This window comes from Podarcis gaigeae (genome assembly GCF_964106915.1).
Source record: "Podarcis gaigeae genome assembly, chromosome: 2".
Taxonomy (NCBI): Eukaryota; Metazoa; Chordata; class Lepidosauria; order Squamata; family Lacertidae; genus Podarcis; species Podarcis gaigeae.
Genome location: NC_139679.1, coordinates 119,777,840 through 119,802,688, shown reverse-complemented (window position 1 = coordinate 119,802,688; position 24,849 = coordinate 119,777,840). Strand labels below are relative to the sequence as shown.

Here is a 24,849-nt window from a genome sequence, read left to right as displayed (position 1 = left end):
TAGCAGATATTCCGACCACCTTTTATCACCAAATACTTATCCATGCTGGCAGATGAGCTAGCAATGGAGTCTTTCCACTTTGCCATGCTCCACTGGGAGGAGGGTGTCCCGGATAGTGTGACCTTGCCCCCACCCTCCACAATCTAGGTCTCCCCACCACTTGTTATCTATAGATTAAATGTGTCTCTGTGTGTTTATTTTAGCAGTTCTCCCCTGCCTCTTATGTGCCAGAGGTACAACTGGAGCTGATCTAGGGTGAATTTCCTTCCACTATGACAAGTTCTGCCATGTCTAAAGAATTCAGGAGACAGAGCTTCAGCTACAGAGAATCTGAGATGTCACAGATGAAGTGGGGAGAATCCTTCCACTCATCATGGTAGTGGAAAAAGAGCAGCAACAGCAGAAACTCCAGCCAGAGTCAAATAGGAACGCATGCTGGATATGGTTTGCATTCTCCACCTCCAAAGGAGCTGACAGTGGCTTTGAGACTAGAGAGGCTGCACTTCCCATCTTGTTACCTCTGCTCAAAGAAGTTTTAGAATATATAGCAAAAACTGCAAAATAGATGCAAAGCAAATGGGATGAGTGGGGGTACCATGAGCAGTGATCTCAAGTCAAAGGGCATTGGGCTCTCTGGAAGAAATGATCTTCCTTTCTCCATTACTTCCTTCATCTAACTATCATTGCCGTGATATTTCCCAACAGAAATGAAGAAGAAGGAAAAAAATCAGCACTCTTTCTCGCCAGCTCAAAAGCAACTAAGTTCTGAGACACCGTGAAGAGCAACAGATTTATCAGGGCACAATTATCTCAGTATTTTTAACCTAATGTTTTTGAAGGAAAATACAGATATTAATTGTATGTACAATGAAGAACAATTCATATCTCAAAGTTTAACATGCTTTAAATGGCATTTTTCTTACCATGTTTATTCCCCCCTCCTAAGAACCCTCCCATATATGTAAATAATGTTTCTGTGCCCTCTGTTAACTATTCCTGGGGGGAAGAAATTCACTACTCAATTACACTTTTCTCCTCTATTTGTTTTAGCAGTCCCAATCAATTTTCCTATTAAATCAATATTTTGAAATGCCGGAAATGCCAAAGAACCTGAATTTTAAGAGAAAGACATTCAGCTTTCCAAGTTAAAATAGTACAATTAAAAATAAAATTTAAACATTTAGACACTTCTTAAAAGTTTGAAAAGTAACCATCAGAAAAGGAGCCATAAACATGCTAAGAAGCTACATTTGCAAGGCAAGTATGTCTTTTTCAACATTACTGTGCTGGACAACAGTTGTTGAAAATGAGTTATTTAAGAACCAGCTTTTGTTGTCAGATGCTCCTTTGTATTCAAATCAGGCCTGAGTACAATTATGTAGCACTTGGGAAAGAAGATGCAGCCCAGAAGCCCAGCACTGGAGGCCAAGATAGAGAAGATCTGCACGGCTACCATGTATTTCCCCTTTGTGCTCAGATAGGAGGGCACAAAGGAGACCCAAACGCTGCAGAAGACCAACATGCTGAAGGTGATCAGCTTGGCTTCATTGAAGGCCCCAGGCAGCTTCCTAGCTAAGAAAGCCACTGTGAAACAGATGGAGGCCAGGAAGCCCATGTAGCCAAGGACACCATAAAACATGGCAATAGACCCTTCATTGCATTGCAGAATGATCTCTCTGGACTGGGAATGCATGTCAGACTCTGTGAAGGGTGGAGAGATTCCCAGCCAGATGATGCAGATGGCAACTTGGACACTGGAACAGGAAATGACAATGGAGTTGGTCAGACTCTTTCCCAGCCATCTCCTCATCGTGTTTCCTGGTTTTGTGGCCAGGAAGGCCAGCACCACAGTGATGGTTTTTGCCAACACAGAGGAGACAGCAACTGAAAAGATGATGCTGAAGGCCATTTGTCGGAGAAGGCAGGTCACTTTCCTTGGCCTTCCAATGAAGAGGAAGGAGGACAAAAAGGAAAGCAGGAGGGAGATGAGGAGGATATAGGAGAGGTTCCGGTTGTTGGCTTTGACTATGGGAGTTTCCCGGAAAATAATGAATAGTCCAAGCACAACACACATGCTTAGGGATAAGAATAGGGAAAAGGAAGCTAGGAAGATTCCCAAAGGTTCTTCATAAGCCAGAAAAGTGATGATCTTGTAGAAACATTGATCTCTGGCCTTGTTTGGATGCTGATCTTCTGGACACCTGGTGCAACGCTCTGCATCTGGAAAGAACACAAGGAATAACAACTTTACTGCTTTTCCTTAATAAAAAGTAATACCAAAGTGCTCCCCACTAAAAGAAAATAGAAAAACCATTGTGTACAACCAGGGAGAGCAATTATTGGTATTAATAATATTACGGGATAGGAAAATGACACTCAAAAGGGACCTTGTTGGACTCAACTATATGAAACATTTGTGCCTGACAATCATCTGGGAGTTCATGGTATCTTTTGTGCCAAGTTTGACTAACAGTCAAAGTAATGTCAAATTCCCGTATCTCAGGATTTCTAATTGTCATTCGATGTGTCAATACAGAATGTATGAACACTCAGTGGGGGAAATGCCCAGTTGTGTTGTAGCAGTGCATCAGTTGTAGAACTCCCCTTTAATAAACCCCGGACACCAGAAAGATCCTTTGTCCTCTTCCCCAAGGGCAGGTCTTTCTGCTGGTGTCACCCACCTTCCTGAGGGGCCATTGTTCCTTCCGCACAGGGAACGCAGTCATAGCAGCAGAGCAGCATTCCTTCCTGAACTACCTTGAAGAATCCAGGCTGGCAACTTTCCACACACCTGGAAGTAGGCAGGGGCTGAGCATAAAGGGGCATCAAGGAAAACGTGTTAAGGCTGCTGTGTTAAGGATGAGAGCAATGTATTACTTAATTGATTATCTTTGACCACATTTATATACTGCTTGTTTGCAGGAAAACCTCTCATGAGAATGTTTCCCTGTTTGATCCAAACCCCAGTTCCTTCTGCTTCCCTTCCCCTGTTGCTCAGCTCTCTTTCAGTTTCCCCTCTTGTACATGATAAAGTGTCATGATCACTGTATTAATCAGAGGTAGCTAAACTTTATTCATTTGAGATCCAAAGTTAAGTTTCCTAGAAGGGTTCAAGTTAGGAGGCCATCTCTTCTGGCAAACAAATCTATTGCACACTTTTCTGGAAACTGCAGCATAGAACATGGATTTACAGGAGCAGTTCAGGAAATATTGCCAGCACTGAGGCTGCTAAAAGCCATACTCTCTTACAGATTTTAAGTTTTTAGTGGTTTAAATATGACAGGGGAAGAGGAAAACCAGTGGCCACATCATCTAGTTACTAAAACACCGACCTTGAAATTACACTCCCATAGCAGCTGATTCATGCATATACAGAGTTTCACAGGGACCCACTGTTAGATTTTCAAGGAATGCAGGAGGCATTTGAAGGCAGTGTGACACAAATCATGGGGGCATGATTTGAACTTATCGGACGGGAAATCTAATAAAATGAAACAAATTATTTTCCCCACCTTGTTGAGCCATTTGGGGCACACAGTGGCATTCTGGTCGATGGAGCACTTTAGGTCTAGGGATTTCTGCTTATTTATGCTCCCAATCCCCTCTCTAAGGAGGGTCTGATTTGGAAACACCACCCAGTTTACGATGTCCAAGTCAGCTGCCAGTTCCCCGTTCTCATCCAAATACACTCCGTCCATTGAAGAATTGTAAAACTGGGCGTCTCCCAGAAAAGAGTGCAGCTAGAATGGCAGAGAAAAGGGCCGCATATAGAAGAGGGGAAACAACACTGAATATTCAACTCTGCACATTTCATGCTTGGATCTGCTCTCATTTGGGATTGGCTGCAGAGTGTCAGGGACTGGTTGGGCAGTTTGGTGGGAAGCACCAGCCAGGGAACCCCCAGGGGAGGAAGGCTCAAAGCCAGGGCATTGGTGGTGGGACACTGAGGAGAGCTCAGAGGAAGAAGACTGCAATGAGGGGCTGGATGCTGAAGGGGCAACAGGGTTTAGTGAGCAGGGAGAGTCAGTGATGGGGAGCAGTTCAGTCTCTGAGGCTGAAGCAGAGGAGAGGGTTCAAGAGGCTGCTGGAGAATCCAAGGACCTTTTGGGAATGATAAGGACAGAAGTATCTAAATTGTACAAAAAATTCTTTATGTATGCAACTACAGCAGCTAATCTCCTAAAAAAGGAAAGAAGCAGAAGTCCCTGCAAATGAAAAATGGATACAAAATCTATTGCAATATGCAGAAATGATAAAACTTACCGGAAGAATAAGAAACCATCATAACAAACTTTTTATAAATGAATTTTGAAATGGTTTATTGAATATTTACAGATAGATTTCAAATATCTAAAAACATTGGCAGGATTATTGTAACATCCTGCAATTTCATAAGAATATATATTTAAAGCAGATAATTTAAAGAGCAGATTAAATGAATTTGGATATGCAGAAGATATTAAAAAGTAAATTTAAGGAACCATAGAAGGAGGAGGAAGGAAGTCAGTCTTTGAAATATTAAAATGATTGTAAAACTAATGAAATGTATAAATTAGAAAAGTACCGTATTTTTTGCTCTATAAGACTCACTTTTTCCTTCCTAAAAAGTAAGGGGGAATGTGTGTGCGTCTTATGGAGCAAATGCAGGCTGCGCAGCTATCCCAGAAGCCAGAACATCAAGAGGGATTGCTGCTTTCACTGGCGCAGCGATCCCTCTTGCTGTTCTGGCTTCTGAGATTCAGAAAAAAAAATTCTTCTTTTCCTCCTCCGAAAACTAGGTGCGTCTTGTGGTCTGGTGCTTCTTATAGAGCGAAAAATACGGTATAAATAAAACTATAAAGAAGAAGAAAAGACCATTTGGGAAATGTTGCTGAGTTCTTTGCTGTTTTCTGTAATAACTAATAAAATGTATACATTTTAAAAGTATAAACAAAAACTTTAAAAAAGATAAAAGACCATATGGGAAGTGTTGCTGAGTCATATGCTGTTTTCTTGAATAAATAGTTAAGAACTGCCTGCCTCTGTGTTCTGACCTCCATGTGACTCCAGTCTGGCACCAAAAGATGTACAATGAAGGTGCCAGACAAACCTCCCTGGAGACAGCATTCTCCAAACGGGGAGCCACTGCAGAAAAGGAGCAGTCTCGTGTTGCCACCCTCCAGACTTCTCATGATGGTGGTACACGGAGAAAGGCCTCAGATGATGACTTCAGCTATTATCTGCTCTCAATAAAAATATTCAAGATAAAAAATATTCTAGATACTCTATATGAAATGGAAAATTTAGTTCAAAGCATATTAATGGGATCCGAATATAAATATGCCAGAAATATGACAAATGTCCGTATGCAGTGGACGCTCAGGTTGCGAACGTGATCGGTGCGGGATGCATGTTCGCAACCTGCAGCGTTCACAACCTGCAGCGGTGCCTCAGCGCACACGCGGGTTGCGATTCAGCACTTCTGCACATGAGCAACACCCGAAACCCAGAAGTAACCCATTCCAGAACTTCCGGGTTTCAGCGGGTCTATAACCTGAAAAAACACACCCTGAAGTGTCTATAACCCAAAGTATGACTGTGTCTCAGACTCTATTGTAATGAGAAGATGAGTCACTCAGACACTTGATACAGGCTCCATCAACATGCACAATCTTTGGACAAAGGATAGAGCTCAGTGGAGTTCAGTAGGTACCAAGGTATCACCCTAAACAGGAGGGAAGAAGGCTTTGGGAGAGAGAGTCTGTGCAGTGCCATCTTCCCTGCCCCAGGGAATTCTTATGGAGGGGCTGGGGGTCAAATGGGCCACTGCAAGGCAGAGAAGAGATTAGGCCAGTGGTAGGAACTGTTCCCAGAGAGACTATCGTCTGAGAAGAGATAAAAAGGATTCAATTCAGGGCACTTCACAAAGGGGTTTTCAAGATCTCACCTTCCCACCACATTCCCCAAGTTCTCAGGCAATCTCCAAGACAACCATTCAGGAATTGTACAATTGATTGTGCTGTTTGGCAGAGATGTCTGTGATGGGAAAGGAAATACCTGCCATGGCTGCAGCCTTTGAACTTCCAGACTGTCCTTCAACCTCCACTTTGATCTGGAGGAATATGCAGCATTTAAGGAACGGGCCACAGCTTGGACAGTGTTGTAAATCCTGTAGCTGTTTAGAGATAAGAGTCTTTCCAGATATTCTTGGGGCAGCATCTCCAGTTCCTCTCTTTTTTGGCATCTTGTCCATCGTTTCACTGACAATGTGTGCTTTAAATAGGAACAAGTAAAAGCTTCCTGCCAAAACTGCTTAATTGCAAAGAAAAAGGCATAAAAATCACCATATTTTGCCCATTTATTTGCCCCAATAGGGAAAGAAAGAATACTGTGAAAGTGCTGGAAATGTAAACCACTCTTGATTAACCCAATTAAGTCTACACTCAAATCCCACATAGGTGTGAAGATCAAGACTTTCCCCACAGTAGGTTTGACGAGCTGGTCAAATATCATTTCTGCAAGTTTAATTCCTAGAAAGAAATAAGTAGATTCTACGTAATATAAGAATACATGGACTTGTCCCCACTTTTCTGATGGAGCAAGTTTGAAACTCATGGATGGATTAAGTGGTGGAATGCTTTGTGAGACAGCAACACAAATGCCACTCTCTTCAAGCATAGGTGGCAATGTCTTCATGAACATCTCTCCGTTTTCAGTGTCTGGAGCAATGAGACCAATGAATGTCCATCTGAAGTGATGGAGCAGCTTGACAATCGCTGGGTAAACGGCCTCTTCTTTGGGGACCATCCAATAGAAAAAGGGGAACTGCCTCTTGTCATTCAGAACATGGGAGACAAAGGCGTAGTTGACCTGGCAAGAAATGATCGACTGTTGGCTTGCATTGTTTGGGATCAAAGCTGAAATCATTCTTACCCCAAATAACATATATTTTCTTTATAAAGACACATTGCTTTTTTTGCCCAGACTTTCCTTGGCACATAAGATTGCATCCCATCTTTATCTTTATGAAGTCCTTCAGTTCCTTTTTTCATCTTTTAAAATAAGCTTTTATCCTTCTATTTTATTGGTATTCTACTGTACATTGCAACAATTTTCTTACTGCCTTATGTGGTGCACTACTAAAAGGTTTTTAAATTATTGAATAAACAAAAAAAATTCCTTCCAGTAGCACCTTAAAGACCAACTAAGTTATCTGAAGATACCTGAAGAAGTGTGTATGCACACGAAAGCTCATACCAAGAACTAACTTAGTTGGTCTTTAAGGTGCTACTGGAAGGAATTTTTTTGTTTTGACTATGGCAGACCAACACGGCTACCTATCTGTAAATTATTGAGTGGGTTATGAAAGTTTTCAGTTAATAAACAAAATATCACAGTTTCATTCAGGGGAAACTTTTCTGCTTTATTCAGAATTTAGTGGTATGGTGACTAGTATGAGGGAAGTTCCCTTCCTTCTCATTTTATATGCGCAGGCATACAAACACACACACACACACACACACACACACACACACACACACACACACACACACATTTGACACAAATGGAAGGGAGGAAGGATAGGAAATATCCAAAAGAGCACAGCAATTCATCTGACCATTCCTTATCTCCTTTCTTCAATACCTTGACATCCAATATCTTCCTCATTCTGGGTTGACACTAGCCAACACTTTCATGGCTGAGAACCACAGTCAGATGATCCCACCATCTCCATTCCTACCTGTGGCATTTTATAGATGCTCAACATGCTTGAAATCTGGATGGAGTTCTCAGAGTCAGAGTCAGCCCCTTCAAGAACAGCAATCAAGTTATTCTGTCCTCCGCAGTAGTAGTTTGGAACATTCGCCTGTCTAGAAGAGACCAGGTCTACCAAAGCTTCACATGTTATCCTTTCTTGAAAAAAGTTCTCATAGATATTGTAGCCCAGAGTGATGTTGGGCAAGAGCCTGGGATTCTGGTTGATCTCTTGAATGGCAAAGATGAAGGACAGGGGCACCCAGTACTTTGTTCCTGCTTTCCTGAAAAAATGTACATATCACAGCCTATAATCCAGCATTCAGTGAATATATCACTTCCAACTTGCTTTTTTTGACAAGCTTCTAACGATAATCTAAAGTCCTGGATTCTATTTCTAGAATTTAATCATACTAACACTGATTCAGACTGCCAATCCTCACTTAATGATGCATGAGTGTTGGGAAAGCCTTGTTCAGTTAATACTCATTATCCTATGGAAAACAAAACTAAAATAGAGTGAATTTTTCATGATGGAATTAGACGGGCACAGACTTTCAAAGAATAATAGGAGAGAAAATGTTTTTAGAGGCTCATTAAATAACACGGAACATCTATTTTCCCCCTCTCTCACACTCTCCTCCCTTCCCCTCGGGTCCCTTCCAAGCCTCTTATTTTTATAAGTAATTTTATTGATTTGTTTTTAAAAAGAATGCGAACATTAAAAAAGAAAGAAAATAAAGAATTAAAAATATAGACCCCAAAGCACCACATTCTGGCAGGACCAAAGTACACAGAAATACTACAGCTCCAAAAGGATGATAAGTAAAAATCGATATTACACGGCGCAGCAGTAACCCCATTCCCCATAAATAGACTTACTTACGAAAGCTGGTAGAGGGAGGCTCATTGAACTGCCACAGATTTAATACAGCAGGTGTGGCAGAGAAGATTCCACTAATGAGGTGGTCTCCTGTCCTGTAATAATTGAATGGCTCAATCCAGTCTCTCTCCAAAGTCAAGGGGCATTTTGCCTTCGCTCCACAGTCTGCATGAGGCACCAAGAGCAGGAGAAGCAGTACCATTCTGTGCCTGCTTGGAACACCTTCCTTTCCTGTGACTGCTCCCTTGAACTAGAAAATAATTAGATAATGTTGATGGGATGCAACCAAGACTTCACACCTAGAAGGAATAGAGGCGAGCCTTGCACCCTTGTATAGCAATATGCCTGTCCTAAATCTGAACCCAAATTGTCAGTGGTATACAGAAGGCCTTTATGCACCAATCCTTTTCTGCTCTGATGATATGTCTTAATGACTGTATGTTGTTGTCAATTCAGATATCTCTTTAAGTGGACTTTGGAGAAAACTCTGGAGCTTTGTTGAGAAGAAGATGAAAGAAAAACCCCTCTATGATTTTGATAATTACAAAGGGAAGAAGCATGGCCTCTGAAATCTCCTGAACTCTTTACGTGGCTTCATGCGCAGGTGCAGGCTGGTGAAAAACATGTTTGCAAAAACTCCCACATGTGCCTTCAAACTCTGAGAGGCATAACAGAATGGGCAACTGAAAAGTCTAACTTTGGTGAAAGAAGCTCATTCCACACCCTCCAGCATTCCTCTGATGTAAATAGGGAGGCACATATTTTGGTGCCCTGCTCCCACGGGAGCCTGCTGACCTGTGTGACAGTGCGGCACCACTGCAAGCTTGAGCAGGGTCAGGCCTGGGATATGGAAGGCTGAAGGTTTAGAAGGGTCGTGCTCTGTATCACAAGGGCTGACAGGGAAGTGCCGGGCCATTGCAGGTCAAGAAGAGGCTGGGGAGACAGCGAGGTCATCCTGGCTTGACTCCTTCAGCTCGAGAAGTTGCAGGAAACTGAGCTCCAGGCCCACCTTTCCCCTCTAGCTTCTCACTCTGGAGCCCTTCCCAACAGACGGAGACTGCGACATGGGGGTGAGCTCCTCCCCTGGGTCTGTCTGTCAACATGTAGGACTCTTCTAGATCAAGGTGTGAGAGGAGGAGAGCCAGCAGGACTGAGACTGTTCTGCTGTGGGATGGCAGGTGTACCCCCGATTCCTCCCTGTCTGTGTCTCTGCTCACATTGAGACACTTCGCCTCTGGCCTTTTCCTGGAAGGTCCTCCACCTTCTGACACCCCCCTTGATTCCAGTTCCTCCCAGCTCAACCCTTCCCCCTTGTCCCACCACCAGGACCCAGGGGTTCAGTCCTCATCTTCCCTGTCTTCCTAGAGGGGCTCTTGGATAGGAGGCTCCCCCACTCCTCCTCATCCAGCCAGTCCGTGATACTTGAATATGGACCATGTTGAGACACAGGTCAACTGAGGTGACCCACCCCCAGTCACTGCAGGAAGCTCTATGGTCTGCAGGCCCCACACTTGGCTTCTGGAAGGAGAGAAAGGTCTTGAGGGCTGCATGCAGCCCTTGGGCTGTGCATTGGAGCAGCCCAACTTAGAGGAACTAGACAAGCATGTCTGATTTCACCCTTGCTTTTTCATATTTGCTTCTGCTATTAGACAACATAGGGAGATCCACAATTCAGTTGAATATAAATTGAATTCATATGCAGATGATATTCTTCTGATTGTTTCTAAACCTCATTTTACAGTCCCCATGTTTATGGTGATAGATGTCTTTGGTTAAAGATCACAATACTCTTAACTGGTGCAAATTGGAATTGGTGCCTACAATTGAAAATTTACTTACCCATTCATTTAAGGAGTATCATTTCCACATTCACTTATAATTCACTTTGTAACATGTAATATTATATATATATATATATATATATATATATATATATATATATATATATATGAGAGCGCGCGATAGCGATAGCGCTTCCTTCAGACATTATTAGTTGGGAGTCATTAAGCCTTCCTCTTTGGGCAAGAACATTAATAATACATCGTAAACAGTTGATAAAGTCACAGTCCGGTATATCTTTTTAAGTTAGCCGATATTTAAAGCATCCTGGGGACATTTTCACCCTGTTATGATTTTTTATATTATTTTGTAGCCCTTAGCAACTATTGTCCCTGGGTGCTGTTTAATGGGCAAATAGGGAGCCCAGTGAACTTTTCTTTCCAATCTTTTTTAAAAGCCAAAGAATAATGATGTAAACTTGAATCCCTAATTGAAGGACAATTATTCAGTGTATGAGCTGCTGTAACCCCATGTTCTGAACAAGACCCCTCCCCCTATGTCTTCAGAGGTTTAATCTTCATCTTGATAATGATGGACGAGTGTCTTTCCAGAACTTCTGAGACCTGCCTATTAATCTCTCATTGACCCTAGGAGAGAAATTCTTGGCAGTCAGATATTCTGACCACCTTTTATCACCAAATAATTATCCATGCTGGCAGATGAGCAAGCAATGGACTCTTTCCAGTTTGCCATGCTCCACTGGGAGTCCAAATGAGCAACTTTTTTCATCCCTTGCAGGAGGGTGCCCTGGATAGTGTGACCTTGTCCCCACCCTCCACAATCTAGGTATTCCCACCACCTGTTATCTATGGATTAAATGTGTCTCTGAGTGTTTATTTTAGCAGTTCTGCCCTGCCTCTTATATGCCAGAGGGCCAGCTGGAGCTAATCTTGGGTGGATTGACTTCCATTATGACAAGTTCTGCCATATCTAAAGAAGTCAGGAGACAGAGCTTCAGCTACAGAGAATCAGAGATAGCCCAGATGAAAGAGGGAGAATGTCTCCACTTATCATGGTAGTGGAAAAGCAGCAGCAGCAACCACAACTCCAGTCAGAGTCAAATAGGAGTTCATGCTAGCAATACTCAAGCAATTTTTATTTCAAGAAGCTTACCATGGCTTTGAGACTAGAGAGGCTGCACTTCCCTTGTTGCTACCTCTGCTCAAAGATGTATTGGAAGCAGTCCTAATCCGTTTTCTTTTAAATTAGTATTTTAAAGTACAGGAACAGCCAAAGAGTATGATTTTTAAGAAGACAACATTCAAATGATGTCATGTTTACAGCACAATGAAAAGTAAAGCTTAATTGTTTAGACATATTTTAAATCCATCAGACAAGGAGGCATAAACATTGTTTCCTGCAAGTTGAACCCAGGTGTGCACTAGCTGCATAGAAAGTAGTATTCTTTCGCTGAAACATGATGGATTCGCCATTTGCCAGATTCAGAATCTGATAGAACACTAGCTCTAGATCATCAAACCATCACAGAACAAGATCACATACCACCCTTTGATTTCATCATTAAATCCTCCTTTGTATTCAAATCAGGCCTGAGTACAATTATGTAGCACTTGGGAAAGAAGATGCAGCCCAGAAGCCCAGCACTGGAAGCCAAGATAGAGAAGATCTGCACGGCTACCATGTATTTCCCCTTGGTGCTCAGGTAGGTGGGCACAAAGGAGACCCAAACGCTGCAGAAGACCAGCATGCTGAAGGTAATCAGCTTGGCTTCATTGAAGGCCCCAGGCAGCTTCCTAGCTAAGAAAGCCACTGTGAAGCAGATGGAGGCCAGGAAGCCCATGTAGCCAAGGGCAGCATAAAACATGGCAACAGACCCTTCATTGCATTGGAGGATGATCTCTCTGGGCTGGGAGCTCATGTCAGACTCTGGGAAGGGTGGAGAGATTCCTAGCCAGATGATGCAGATGACAACTTGGACACTGGAACAGGAAATGACAATGGAGTTGGCCAGACTCTTCCCCAGCCATCTCTTCACTCTGTTTCCTGGTTTTGTGGCCAGGAAGGCCAGCACCACAGTGATGGTTTTTGCCAACACAGAAGAGACGGCAACTGAGAAGATGATGCTGAAGGCCATTTGTCGGAGAAGACAAGTCACTTTCCTTGGCCTTCCAATGAAGAGGAAGGAGGACAGAAAGGAAAGCAAGAGGGAAACAAGGAGGATATAGGAGAGGTCCCTGTTATTGGCTTTGACTATGGGAGTTTCATTATACTTAATGAATATTCCTAGCACAAAGGCTGCACTTAGGGTTAAAACGATGGTCAAGGAAGCCAGGAGAACCCCCAAATATTCTTCATAAGCCAGGAAGTTGACGCTCTTGTGGAGACATTGATCTCTGGCCTCATTTGGATGTTGATCTTCTGGACACTTGGTGCAATGTTCAGCATCTGGAAAGAACAAGACCAAGTTTATATCCTTCTGTATTGCTTTTAATGTGCAGACTGTGATATCAAAGTAGTTCCCACTAGAAGACACATAACTAAATCCAGTAAAAAATAATTGCATATGACCCAGGAAATCAGAAATTGGGACTCAGTATCAATAACATCAAGGATGATGGACTGCTTGAGGCAACAGGTATGCCATCCACTGGTGGTGAAAACAATGGGTAGCATGACCTAAGGGTCATCTAGTCCACCCCCTTGAATCTCAATGAAAGCTTCCATGACAGGTGGCTGTCCAACCACTGCTTAACAACCTACAAGGAAGGAGAGTATATCACTTTCTGAGGGAGACTTGCCATCAAGCCTTACCATCAAAACATTCCTCCTGATGTTTAGTCGGAATCTCCTTTCTTGTAACGTGAAGACAGTTTTTCAGGTCCTACTCATTGGGGCAGGAGAAAACAATGTGATGGCCCTTTAGATATTTGAAGATGGCTAAACTATGTCCTTTCAGTTCCCTCTTATCCAGGCCAAACATACCCAGCTCCTTGAACTATTGCTCCTAAGACTTCGTTTCCAGATCCTTTATCTTCTTGGTCGGCCTTCCCTGCACAAGTTCCAGATTGTCCATACCTTTCTTATATTTTGACACACAGAACTGGACACAATATTCCAGGTGGGGTCTGACCAAGGCAGAATGAAGCAGTGCTATGGTTTTCCTTGATCTGGAAACTAGACTTCTGTTGATGCAGCTTAGAACAGCATGAACTGTTTTTGCTTATGCATCACACTATTGACTCCTGTTAAACATGTGGTCTACTAATTCCCTAGATCCTTTTCAGGGGTACTAATGGCAAGCCAGGTGTTCCCCATCTTACATTTGTACAGCTGGTTATTCATGCCAAAGTGCATAACCTTATATCCCCCCCCCCCTTATTGAAATTTATTTGGTTTATGTGGGCCCACTTCTCCAATCTGTATTGGAGTTATCATCACTTCTAAATTTCCCCCTGTATATTGGAATGAAGTGATTTCCTCATCCTTAAGGGCAGCCCTTTCTGCTGGCATTACCCACCTTCCTGACTGGAGATGGTCCCTTCTGCACAGGGAACACAATCATAGCAGCAGAGTGGCATTCCTTCCTGAACACGTTTGACCAATCCAGGGCTGCAACTTTCCACACACTTGGAAGTAGGGAAGGTCTAAGCAGCAAAGAAATTGTGTTAGGCCTATTTATTTTTCCCTATGTAAATGAGACATCAGTTTGGGAAGGCCCAGGATTCTCATGTGAACCCTGCAATTAAGGCTCAGTGGCATTGAGTGTGCATTCCTATCTCGGGCAGGTTCACTAGCCATGCATGTTCCTGGTTGGGGTTAGGCTGGCCTCAGTTCTACATGCTCTGCTAACCTTCTGGTTCTCCTATTGTGGGGCTACACATGAAGAAACCTGGAAGCTGCAAATAGTGTGAAGTGAAACAGCCAGGCTGCTCAGTGTGGGAGCAGCCAAGTGGGACAGAGGTAGAAATGTGGAAAACAGAACAAGAGATTACTAGAACCACACTGGCTGTGTGTTTGCTACTGAGCCCAATTTAGCATGTCGCTACTTGGATCAGAGCCTAAGTTCTTACAGGAAGACCCGACCATCCCCCCTCCCAAATATCTGCCATGGTGAATGGTGAGATCTGCAGGATAGTTCAGTCAATTAGCACAGCATGTTGCAGCACCACAGATAGGGAAATTCATTTATCAATCTTCCATGTAGCACACCATGGAAAATAGAGAAGGTGAATGGCGAATTTACTTGATTGCTTTAACAAACTGAAAGCTATGACGAAATTTCTGTACTACCTGATTGTAATAAATCATCTTATGATACTGCTTCCATGGTTGTAAACCCTTGAAAGCACATACTTCTACTCTTCTGCCCTGTAAAATGTTGCACCAATAAAGACCACTGCTGAATCGGAGGTGGCTAACCATATTTTTTAAAGAAGGACCACAGAAACCTTCAATGGGTGTGGCCCAAGCATCAAAGCGGACATGGAGACAACTGCAGTTCTCAAGGCTGCTATCCAGTAGGCTTTTCCACCAGCTATTCTCCAGTGCTTTCGATAACTTTTCTAATTGATTTTAAAATAGAGTTTTTAAAAGAAGAAATATATTTGATAGGTGGGCAGTCAGGTTTTTTTTTGGGGGGGGTATGACAGTATCACAGCAGAGACATATGGGAGAAGTCAGTAAAAACATATTTTACAAATAATTTAATTTAATTTGGCTTGGATAATCTATGCAAACTCCTTATTTGGGAGGGGCATCAAGGTGATGGTGGGACAATGGTCGGGTTCAGTTAATGGCTCAACATCACAGTCTTTCTCACACACTAGGGTGGGAAGGAAATAGGATGGCCAGCTTTAGCCATTTCCTCACTAGGAAGGGCAAGGAGAGAAATGGGCAGGACTTGTTCATTTCAAAGCCCTTTCCCTTCCCTAAGAGGAAGATCACAGTTTAAAAACCCTGATTTTCTGCGATCTCCAATAGAACTCATCCACAATTCTCAAGGACCAACATACAGATGCTTAAGGACAGTTATACTCTTCCCTTTGCATTTCTGCCTTTTTATTAAGTGTGGGTTTCTGTGGGGAAATGGCCAAGCTCACTCTTCTACAAGTTGTTTGAATGCAGGTGTGAACTTCCGTTGGACATTAGGATAAGGTAAACACATATTCATAACAGGCACATGTCAGAACTCAAGCAAAAGATCCTAAACCTCCCTTTAGTGTGTGTATGAATACAGATGAGTGCAAACTCACATGTAGACTCTTGACATAGTAGCACGCCTCTGGGTTTGGGGTTGGTTTCTTTTACAGCTTAAATATGGCAGGGGTTGCGGTAAACCTTGACCACCTCATCTAATTACTAAGATAAACAAGCCCCTGGAAATTGCACTCCAAAACAGTTGAATCCTACATATACACAGTTTGACAGAGACACCATGCTAGGTTGTAAAAAAAAAAAGTTGAATGTTGATGTTGCCAGGCAAGTGAAAGTAGCCTCACCCTAAGCAAGAAACCATAATTAGAGCTGCAACAGGATGGGAAAAGCAATAAAATGAAAGGGATGATTTTGCCCACCTGGTTAAGCCATGTGTGCCATGCAGTGGAAATTTGGGTTAATGTGACCTTTAGGTCTGGGGACCCCTGTCGCTTGATGGTGCCAAAATCCAATCTAAAGACAGACTTGTTGGGGAACTTCACCCAGTTCACAACTTCCAAGACAGCTCCCACTTCTCCATTCTCATCCAAATACACTCCATCCATGGAAGAATTGTGAAACCAGACATTTCCCAGGAAAGGGTGGAGCTGGAATGGCAGAGAAAAGGGCAGTGTTTGGAATATGGGAAACAATCATGACTACCCAACTCTGACCTTTTCCAGCTTGAATTTCCTTTGATTTGAAGATGGGTGCAGACTCAAGTTGCTGAGAGGCCTCCAAAATGTGGGCTACATGTAAGTTCGCTGTCAGGATCTGATTCAATACTCGGCGTAATTAGGCAGCCAGTTGACTCCTCCAGTGTTAAAGCAATTTATTATGTAGAACAAGTCACGTTCCGAGCTGTTAACAGTCACCGGTTCCTTTCAAGACACTGCAGCGCCTGGGCTGGGACTACTCCTCCAATAGGATCGCTCAGGGGAGCAATGTCTCTGACATTGGCCCAGACTGTCAACCCATATACTTATTTGGGGGCATGCCTCATTCAATTTAATAAAAACAGTTTGGGGCTGACTTTTAAAGCCCTAAATGGCCTTGGCTCAGTCTATCTGCAGGAGTGTCTCCACCTCCATCGTTCAGCCCAGAAACTGAGGTCCAGCTCCGGGGGTCTTCTGGCGGTTCCCTCCCTGTGAGAAGTGAGGTTACAGGGAACCAGGCAGAAGGCCTTCTCAGTAGTGGCACCCACCCTGTGGAACAGCCTCTCATCAGATGTCAAAGAAATAAACAACTATTTTAGAAGACATCTGAAGGCAACCCTGTTTAGGGAAGTTTTTAATGTTTGATGTTTTATCATGTTTTTAACATTCTGTTAAACATCCCCCAGAGTGGCTGGCGAAACCCAGCCAGAATATATCCACCTCTCTCCTAATAAGTAAATGAGACACTCAGGCAGTACAGGTTCCCGTCCCTTGAAAAAAGGCTGGAGTTTTGTGGAGCTCAGTTGGTTCTGACATAGCACCCCAGTCAGGAGGGAAGAAGCTTTAGGGAGAGAGATCTGGTGCAAGACCATTTCGCTTGCCCAAGGGAATTCTTACATGGGGGGTGTTTACTCAGCTGAATAGGAGGGAGTTAAGCCAGTGTGGGGTGCTTTACCAGAGGGGCTGTGTCCTCTATGCGGGCCTAAAAAGGAACCCATTCAGTTCACGGCACAAAGGGGTCTGCAAAATTTCATCTCCCCACTACATTCCATAAGTTCTTAGACAATCTCCAAGACAGTTATTCTGGAATAGTACGATTGAAGGTCATGTAAGAGATGTCAGTGATGGGAAAGGAAATACCTGCCATGGTTGTAGCCTTTGAACTTCCAGACCATTTTTCACCTTCCACTTAGATCTAGAGGAATATGCAGCATTTAAGGCATGCGCCGCAGCTTGGACCGTGTTGTAAATCCTGCGACTGTCTAGAGAGAGGGTTCTTTCCAAATCATCTTGGGCCAGCATCTCCAGGTTCTCTCTCTCTGTGCATCTTGTCTGGCCTTTCACTGACAATGCATGCTTTACATAGGAACAATTAAAGCTATCCTCCCAAAACTTCTTGATAGCAGAGTAATACTCTTGAAAACCATCATATTTTGCCCTTTCACTTTTCCCAACAAGGAAAGAAAAAAGAACATGGATATGCTGGAAATCTAAAGCACCATGAGTGAGTTCGAAGGAGATGTCCCACATCACTGTTGTGATCAAGATTTTCCCAGCAGTGGGTTTTTTAAACATATTGATTAAATATTCCATAATTGATATTCCGAATTCGAAATAAATCATTTCTACATAGTAGATAAATACATTGACTTGTCTCCACTCAATGAATTGAGAAAGACTGACTAACACTATCTTACGGCCTTGTTGTATGAGAAAGCTTTCTGAAATGGCAACACAAATGCCACTCTCTATGAGCAGAGGCGGCAAAGACCTCATGAACCTCTCTCCGTTTTTGGATTCTGGAGCAATGAGACCAATGAATGTCCATTTGAAGTGATGGAGCAGCTTGACAATTGCTGGGTATATGGCGTCTTCTTTGGGAACCGTCCGATAGAAAAAGGGGAACTGCCTCTTGTCATTCAGAAGATGGGAGCCCAAAGCATAGCTGAGCTGGCAAAAAATGGAAGACTGTTGGCTTCTTTTGTATCAAAGTTGAAATATTTCTTTCAGTGCATAACAAATAATTATACAATAAATATGTCCCACCCCCAAGGCTTTCCTTGACACCTAACATTGGGCTCAGTTTTAATCTCCATACCTGTAAATAACTTACACCAGTTTTTATTTGTTTATAATTTAGATTGTATACTTGGGTTGTAAATGTTTTAAATTAATAAACACACCAACACTGTTTCACTCGGGATAAACCTTTCTACTTTCCTGTATTTTTATTGACATGGCCACTGGCATTGTGGACATTCTTTTCCATTCCTCATTCACACACACACACACAAACACACACAGAGAAAGACAGACAGAGAGAGAGAGAGATTAGAATCACTATTTGACACACTATCCGACCATTTCTGATCTACTTTATTCCATGTGTTGATGTCCAAAGTCTTTTTCATTTTGATGAGGATAGCATTCTGCCACCCTCTTGAGCTCTCCAGAATTAAGCCCAGCCAGAAAAATGACACACCCCTCACCATTCCTACCTGTGGGATTTTGTAGAGGCCCAACATGGTAGAAATCTGGATGGAGTTTTGAGAGTCAGAGTCAGCCCCTTCAAGAACAGCAAGCAGCTTATTCTGTTCCCCGCAGTTGAAGTTTGGAACAGTCACTTGCCCAGCAGAGAGCAGGTCTGCCAAAGTTTCACACGTCACCCTTCCATCATTAAAGTTGTCATGGATGCTGTAACCTAGTGAGATGTTGGGCAAGAGCCTGGGATTCTGGTTGATATGCCGAATGGCCAACAGAAAGGACAGGAATAGCCAGTACCTTCTTAAACATTTGCTGCAAAAATGTACATAGTACATCATCATTCTCCAGCATTCCATCAATATTTTAGATTCAATTCAGCCTTTTAAAGATAATAGTGTTGCATACAAGATTCCAGGGGTTCCAAACACTCACAAAGAGTTCAGTTTACTTGGAATGAGGCAAATCAGACACTGCGTTGTCTTTATGATACATAATTTATTTACACATACAGCAATATATATATATAATAAAGGAACATCGGTGGCGCTGTGGGTTAAACCACAGAGCCTAGGACTTGCCATTCAGATGGTCGGCAGTTTGAATCCCTGCGACGGGGTGAGCTCCCGTTGCTTGGTTCCTGCTCCTGCCCACCTAGCAGTTTGAAAGCACATCAAAGTGCAAGTAGATAAATAGGTACCACTCTGGCAGGAAGGTAAACGGCATTTCCATGCGCTGCTCTGGTTTGCCAGAAGCAACTTAGTCACGCTGGCCACATGACCCGGAAGCTGTTTCTAGAACTTTACTTATGCTTATCTTGATCCAAAGCAAAAACTGGAAGCTCAACAACCAATCCTCATTTAATGATTTGCAGGTGGCTGAATAGTGTTGATCAGCCAATAGCTATTATCCTATAGCTATTATTAGGGTGCCCTGGACTTTTCCACTTGCAAAACCAAGAACAGACCCCTTTAGCCACAAGCTTGTGAGTAGGAGAGAACCTGGAATTGGGACTTATGAATTTTGTAGCTAAAGGAGCATTTGCAACCCTAGAAATCTACTTACTGGGCGAAGTTGGTAGAGGGAGACTCTTTGAAGGTGTGTGGCTTAAAAAAAACCATTGTGCCAGAGATGACCCCACTAATGAGGTGGTCTCCTGGTCTGTAGAAACTGAATGGGTCTGTCTCATCTCTCTCCAGAGTCAAGGGGCATTTCATCTTCACTCCACAATCCACATAAGGCAGAAGCAGCAGTAACAACAGCAGCAGCAGCAGCAGCAGCAGCAGCAGTGCCATTCTCTGTCTACTTGGAACAGCTCCCTTCCTTGTGACTAGAGAATTATTAGAGGTAGTCAAACACTTTTTGTGACATTCAGCGGCTTTCCTAATGTTGATGGATCCCAGCCACGGCTTCACTTTTAAAGGGGATGGAAGTCAACCTCACACCGTCATCGTCCAACTTACCTGTCCTAAATTCCAGCCCAAAGTCTCATTGAAACAAAAGGCATTTATACACCGGTCTTTCCCACCTCACAAGCAAGATTCTCTCTTGATCCTCATGTTTACTTCAGAGCACTCAAATGTGATGTTTGGGCAGGTCTCTGGAGCCCTCGTGAGCAGAAGATGTGTGGAAACCTCTGTGATTTTGATAATTACAAAGGAAACATCCTCAAGAATTTATGGATATCCATGTGTGTGGGTAGTAGTAGGGGTGGGGAATATTTGTGAAAACTCCCAGATCTAGCTCCCAACTCTGAGATACTAAACCCTCCTCACTTGAACTGCTAGTCACTTTGGGGCAGGCCAGGCCTAACTGCCTTAAAATTGACATTTTCTTGGAAGGAGGGCTGCCCTCTCACAGGGAAGCTGGGAAAAAATTAATTTCAATTCAAAATAAAAAAAATCCTTCCAGTAGCACCTTAGAGACCAACTAAGTTTGTTATTGGTATGAGCTTTCGTGTGCATGAACACTTCTTCAGATATGCACACGAAACCTCATACCAATAGCAAACTTAGTTGGTCTCTAAGGTGCTACTAGAATGATTTTTTTTTTTTTACATTGATACCTCAGGTGAAGAACTTAATTTGTTCTGGAGGTCTGTTCTTAACCTGAAACTGTTCTTAACCTGAGGTACCACTTTAGCTAATAGGGCCTCCTGCTGCTGCCATGCCACCGCCGCACGATTTCTGTTCTCATCTTGAAGCAAAGTTCTTAACCTGAAGTACTACTTCCAGGTTACCGGAGTCTGTAACCTGAAGCGTTTGTAACCTGAAGCGTCTGTAACCCAAGATACCAGTGTATTTTGTTTCGCCTATGGCAGACCAACATGGCTACCTACCTGTAATTTCAATTCAGTATGTCTTCTGAGAAGACAAGTCAAGATTCCCATAACTTCACTTCCTTATTCGCCACTGGGCCCATCACCTCCTGGCAAATAGAAGGGGAAGAAATGGAGGCAGTGAGAGATTTTACTTTCTTGGGCTCCATGATGGTGACAGTAGATGGTGACAGCAGTCACGAAATTAAAAGACCCCTGCTCCTTGGGAGAAAGGTGATGGCAAAGCTAGACAGCATCTTAAAAAGCAGAGACATCACCTTGTCAACAAAGGTCCATATAGTTAAAGCCATGGTTTTCCCAGTAGTGATGTATGGAAGTGAGAGCTGGACCATAAAGAAGGCTGATCGCCGAAGAATTGATGCTTTTGAATTATGGTGCTGGAGGAGACTCTTGAGAGTCCCATGGACTGCAAGAAGATCAAACGCATCCATTCTTAAGGAAATCAGCCCTGAGTGCTCACTGGAAGGACAGATCGTGAAGCTGAGGCTCCAATACTTTGGCCACCTCATGAGAAGAGAAGACTCCCTGGAGAAGACCCAGATGTTGGGAAAGATTGAGGGCAAAAGAAGAAGGGTACAACAGAGAACGAGATGGATGGACAGTGTCCTCGAAGCAACAAACATGAGTCTGACCAAACTGCGGGCGGCAGTGGAAGACAGGAGTGCCTGGCGTGCTCTGGTCCACGGGGTCACGAAAAGACGGACACGACTAAACGACAACAACATTCTCACTCAGCTGAGCAGCTCTCCTCCGTGTAAATGCCTCTTGAGAAGCAGCTCCTCACAGGCTTGGAGGAGGAGGAGGAGGAAGAGGAGGAGCTGGTTAAAGGAAGGCTGTGTGTGAGTGCTGAATTAATTTTGAATTCAAAGCATGTCTGAAAATGAAGCATGGCATGGGGAAATGTCCCACTCTGAGTCGGCGCTCTGGATAGGGAATGTGGAAACCAACACAAACAACCTTTATTACAACAAGGGAAGGAATATCTCTTCTCCAACTCAAGATGTGCATGTTTCGTGTCTTTCTATGCAACTTCTCTGTCAAGGCAACCATTATTAAAATACAAAAAGAAATGGATTGGATTGATCTTTATTACGGTCATTGGCCCGTCACACGACAGTTTCCCATACCAACATATTATACTTAGACCTCCAGATTTAAAATCGCCTAAACTTACAAAAGACAAACAGGAACCGAAGCAAAACAAAAACAAGGACGACCATCATACATTACAATAAATTTGTAACCTATGCATCGGACAAAAAGAAATGATTGATAGAAGAACCAAAGGACATTTCCAAAGGCTTATCCATACTTATATTTGCCCCACACTTTCTAGGCACACGTCTGTCCTTTGAAGCAGGATGAGGCCTGCATTGAATGGCTGCAGAAAGATCTAGTCACCTTCTGAGATTTAGGTTGAGTGGATTTGCACTGAATTGTGTATTGTGACCTGTCTACCCCACCATCAGATAACTCTAACACCCCCACAAAAAGGTTTTGAGTCTCAAACTTCCATATGGGTCCTGAAAGGGTGCAGAGAAAAAATCATTTCCCTCAGAATCATGGATGATGGAATTGGATCATGGAGAGGTTACAATACACCCTAAAGCAATATATTCATCATAGGGGCCACTCCACAAATATTTAGTTTCACTGGGCCTTTATATCGAAAATGCATTTCAGGGCCCACATGTAAGGTTAGGAGGAAGCCCAAACCGATTACTTCAGATCAGTTAAGATGAGTCACTTAAATGCATCACAACCCACCAAAACTAATACTTTTGCTAAATGTGCTCTTGAACCAAAATGAGGGTGCAGGGACTGCATGAAAGATCAGTGAAAATCAAAACCCATTCTTTATGTTCAGAATTGTTGCAGTGGTCACACAGAATGGTCACAACCAGCCCTAAAAACAGGGTGATTGGGCCCCGACATGGAAAGGGAAGTAAAAGGGGCCACACAGAAGGTCAGGGAAACTCTGACAATGGGACAGCGACAGAGGCATAACATAACCTACCCCAAATACAATCTTCACATTCATTGGACTGTTGAACGAAAATAGGAGTTATGGGGTCTCATTTAATGTCCCGGGGGGGGGGGAATAATCCATTACTTAGGACAGGAGGAGAATCATAGAATTATAGAACTGGAAGGGACCCAAGGGGCATCTAGCCCAACCCCCTGCAATGAAGGAATCTTAGCTAAAGCATCCATGAAAGGTGGCCACCCAACCTCTGCTAATAAACACCCAAGGAAGGAGGGTCCACAACCTCCTGAGGGAGACTGTTCCAGTTGCTTAGAATGGCCACAATTTCTCTCTCTCTCTCTCTCTCTCTCTCTCTCACACACACACACACACACACACCATGTTTGTAGTGAAACCCTAAAATATTCAATTTGGGGGATCCTATAGCTAAACATGATCCAGAGTTTGGGCAGGGCTTCCAGTGAAAATGAAGACAGGAACCAGTCACTCTCATTTGTGGTGTAGGGTGTGTATTCCATACCAGCTGAAACTGTTTAGGACAATTTGGAAGAAAGCTCTTATGGCAAAAGCCATGACTACTGTGCCACAGGGCCTGAAAGTTGGGCTTGTAGGAGAAAAAACTTGGATAAAGGCTCAAGGGGAATCAGAAGGAGAATAAAGAAAAGTCCTTGAAACAATAGACTTTGTTATTGCATCAACAGAGAAAAGAGATCTGTTGATGCACTAACAAAAGTTGGCTTACCCAGAAACAGCTGAAAAGGTATATTAAAAACTCATTGGCTGGCCCTCAGGTGCTCTTACAATCTCATGATTAATCCGAGCCCCTGAGAATTGGACAAGAAAAGTGGTCCATGGCACACGGTATATTTTCTGCAAGAAACTTTTCAGACACAGTGTAATAGCCTTGATTCTGATGTTTGGTTGATTTGGCTAAATCCCTGGTGATTTGGCAAGAATAAGAATAATTATAATGAGAAGATGCATCACCTGAGTCTCTGTGTGGCTCAAGGCACAGGTGCAGACCTGGAGGAAAACATGAGAACAAGAATGCACAGAAATGGCTCCCTGGTCTTTACATGGGTCAGCTTATGGGGGGGTCAAAGGTCAGCTTGACCTTTAAATGACATACTCTTTTTATGTTCCATAAATGCCAGCAAAGTAGGGTGAACCTTGTTTTCCTTAATTATCAGAATCGTACTGATTTATTCTCCCCAGAACTCAAGCGATATTTTTCATAATTGTCAGACGTCCGAATAAATAGCAGCACAGTGTCATTCATTGCACTGTGCTGGGGCCCGGGGGAGAGAAATCTGGTGCACAGAAGATCCTGTGTCAGAGAAATATTGAGTCAAGATTTAGAGCAGCTGACGTAGTTAGTAGTTTACTTCAAATTAAAAAACTTTAACCCCCGGAAAATACACGCCCTCCAAAATATCAGCAAAAAAGCACCTGCAAATAACACTCCAGTTGTAACACCAACACCCATGTCCTGAACATTCACCCTCCCTTCCCTACAAGCTGAGTTACTCAATGAATCTAGTTCTGCTAACCATAGAATAGATGAGAGATCTTTTCAGTTGCTGTCTCTTCTGTATAGGCAAAACCTATGACTGTGGTGCTGGCTTTCGTGGCCACAAAGCCAGGAAACACAATCAAGAGATGTCTGGGGAAGAGTCTGGCCAACTTCATTGTCATTTCCTGTTCTCTTGTCCACGTTGTCATCTGCATCATCTGGCTGGGAATCTCTCCACCATTCCCAGAAACTAACATGCACTCC

At 43.2% G+C, this 24,849-nt stretch overlaps 3 protein-coding genes across 4 annotated transcripts in view; all 3 read right to left on the bottom strand.

Moving 5' to 3' along the window:
- Positions 1-24,849, bottom strand: part of LOC310837274 (vomeronasal type-2 receptor 26-like) — a 206,879-nt gene that overhangs the window by 74,145 nt on the left and 107,885 nt on the right. The gene's annotated exons all lie outside the window — the stretch shown is intronic.
- On the bottom strand, positions 1,301-9,533 carry LOC310839522 (vomeronasal type-2 receptor 26-like; the record flags this gene model as incomplete). Its single annotated transcript, XM_083728159.1, has 5 exons — positions 1,301-2,220; positions 2,682-2,808; positions 7,721-8,018; positions 8,617-8,782; positions 9,413-9,533. The coding sequence occupies 5 exons, from the start codon at positions 9,531-9,533 to the stop codon at positions 1,316-1,318; spliced, it is 1,617 nt and encodes a 538-aa protein (XP_083584285.1). The 3' UTR covers positions 1,301-1,315.
- Positions 11,844-20,198, bottom strand: LOC310839521 (vomeronasal type-2 receptor 26-like; the record flags this gene model as incomplete). Its single annotated transcript, XM_083728158.1, has 6 exons — positions 11,844-12,862; positions 13,935-14,061; positions 16,114-16,218; positions 17,407-18,216; positions 18,765-18,998; positions 20,193-20,198. 6 exons carry the CDS (start codon positions 20,196-20,198, stop codon positions 11,952-11,954), a joined length of 2,193 nt encoding a protein of 730 aa, XP_083584284.1. The 3' UTR covers positions 11,844-11,951.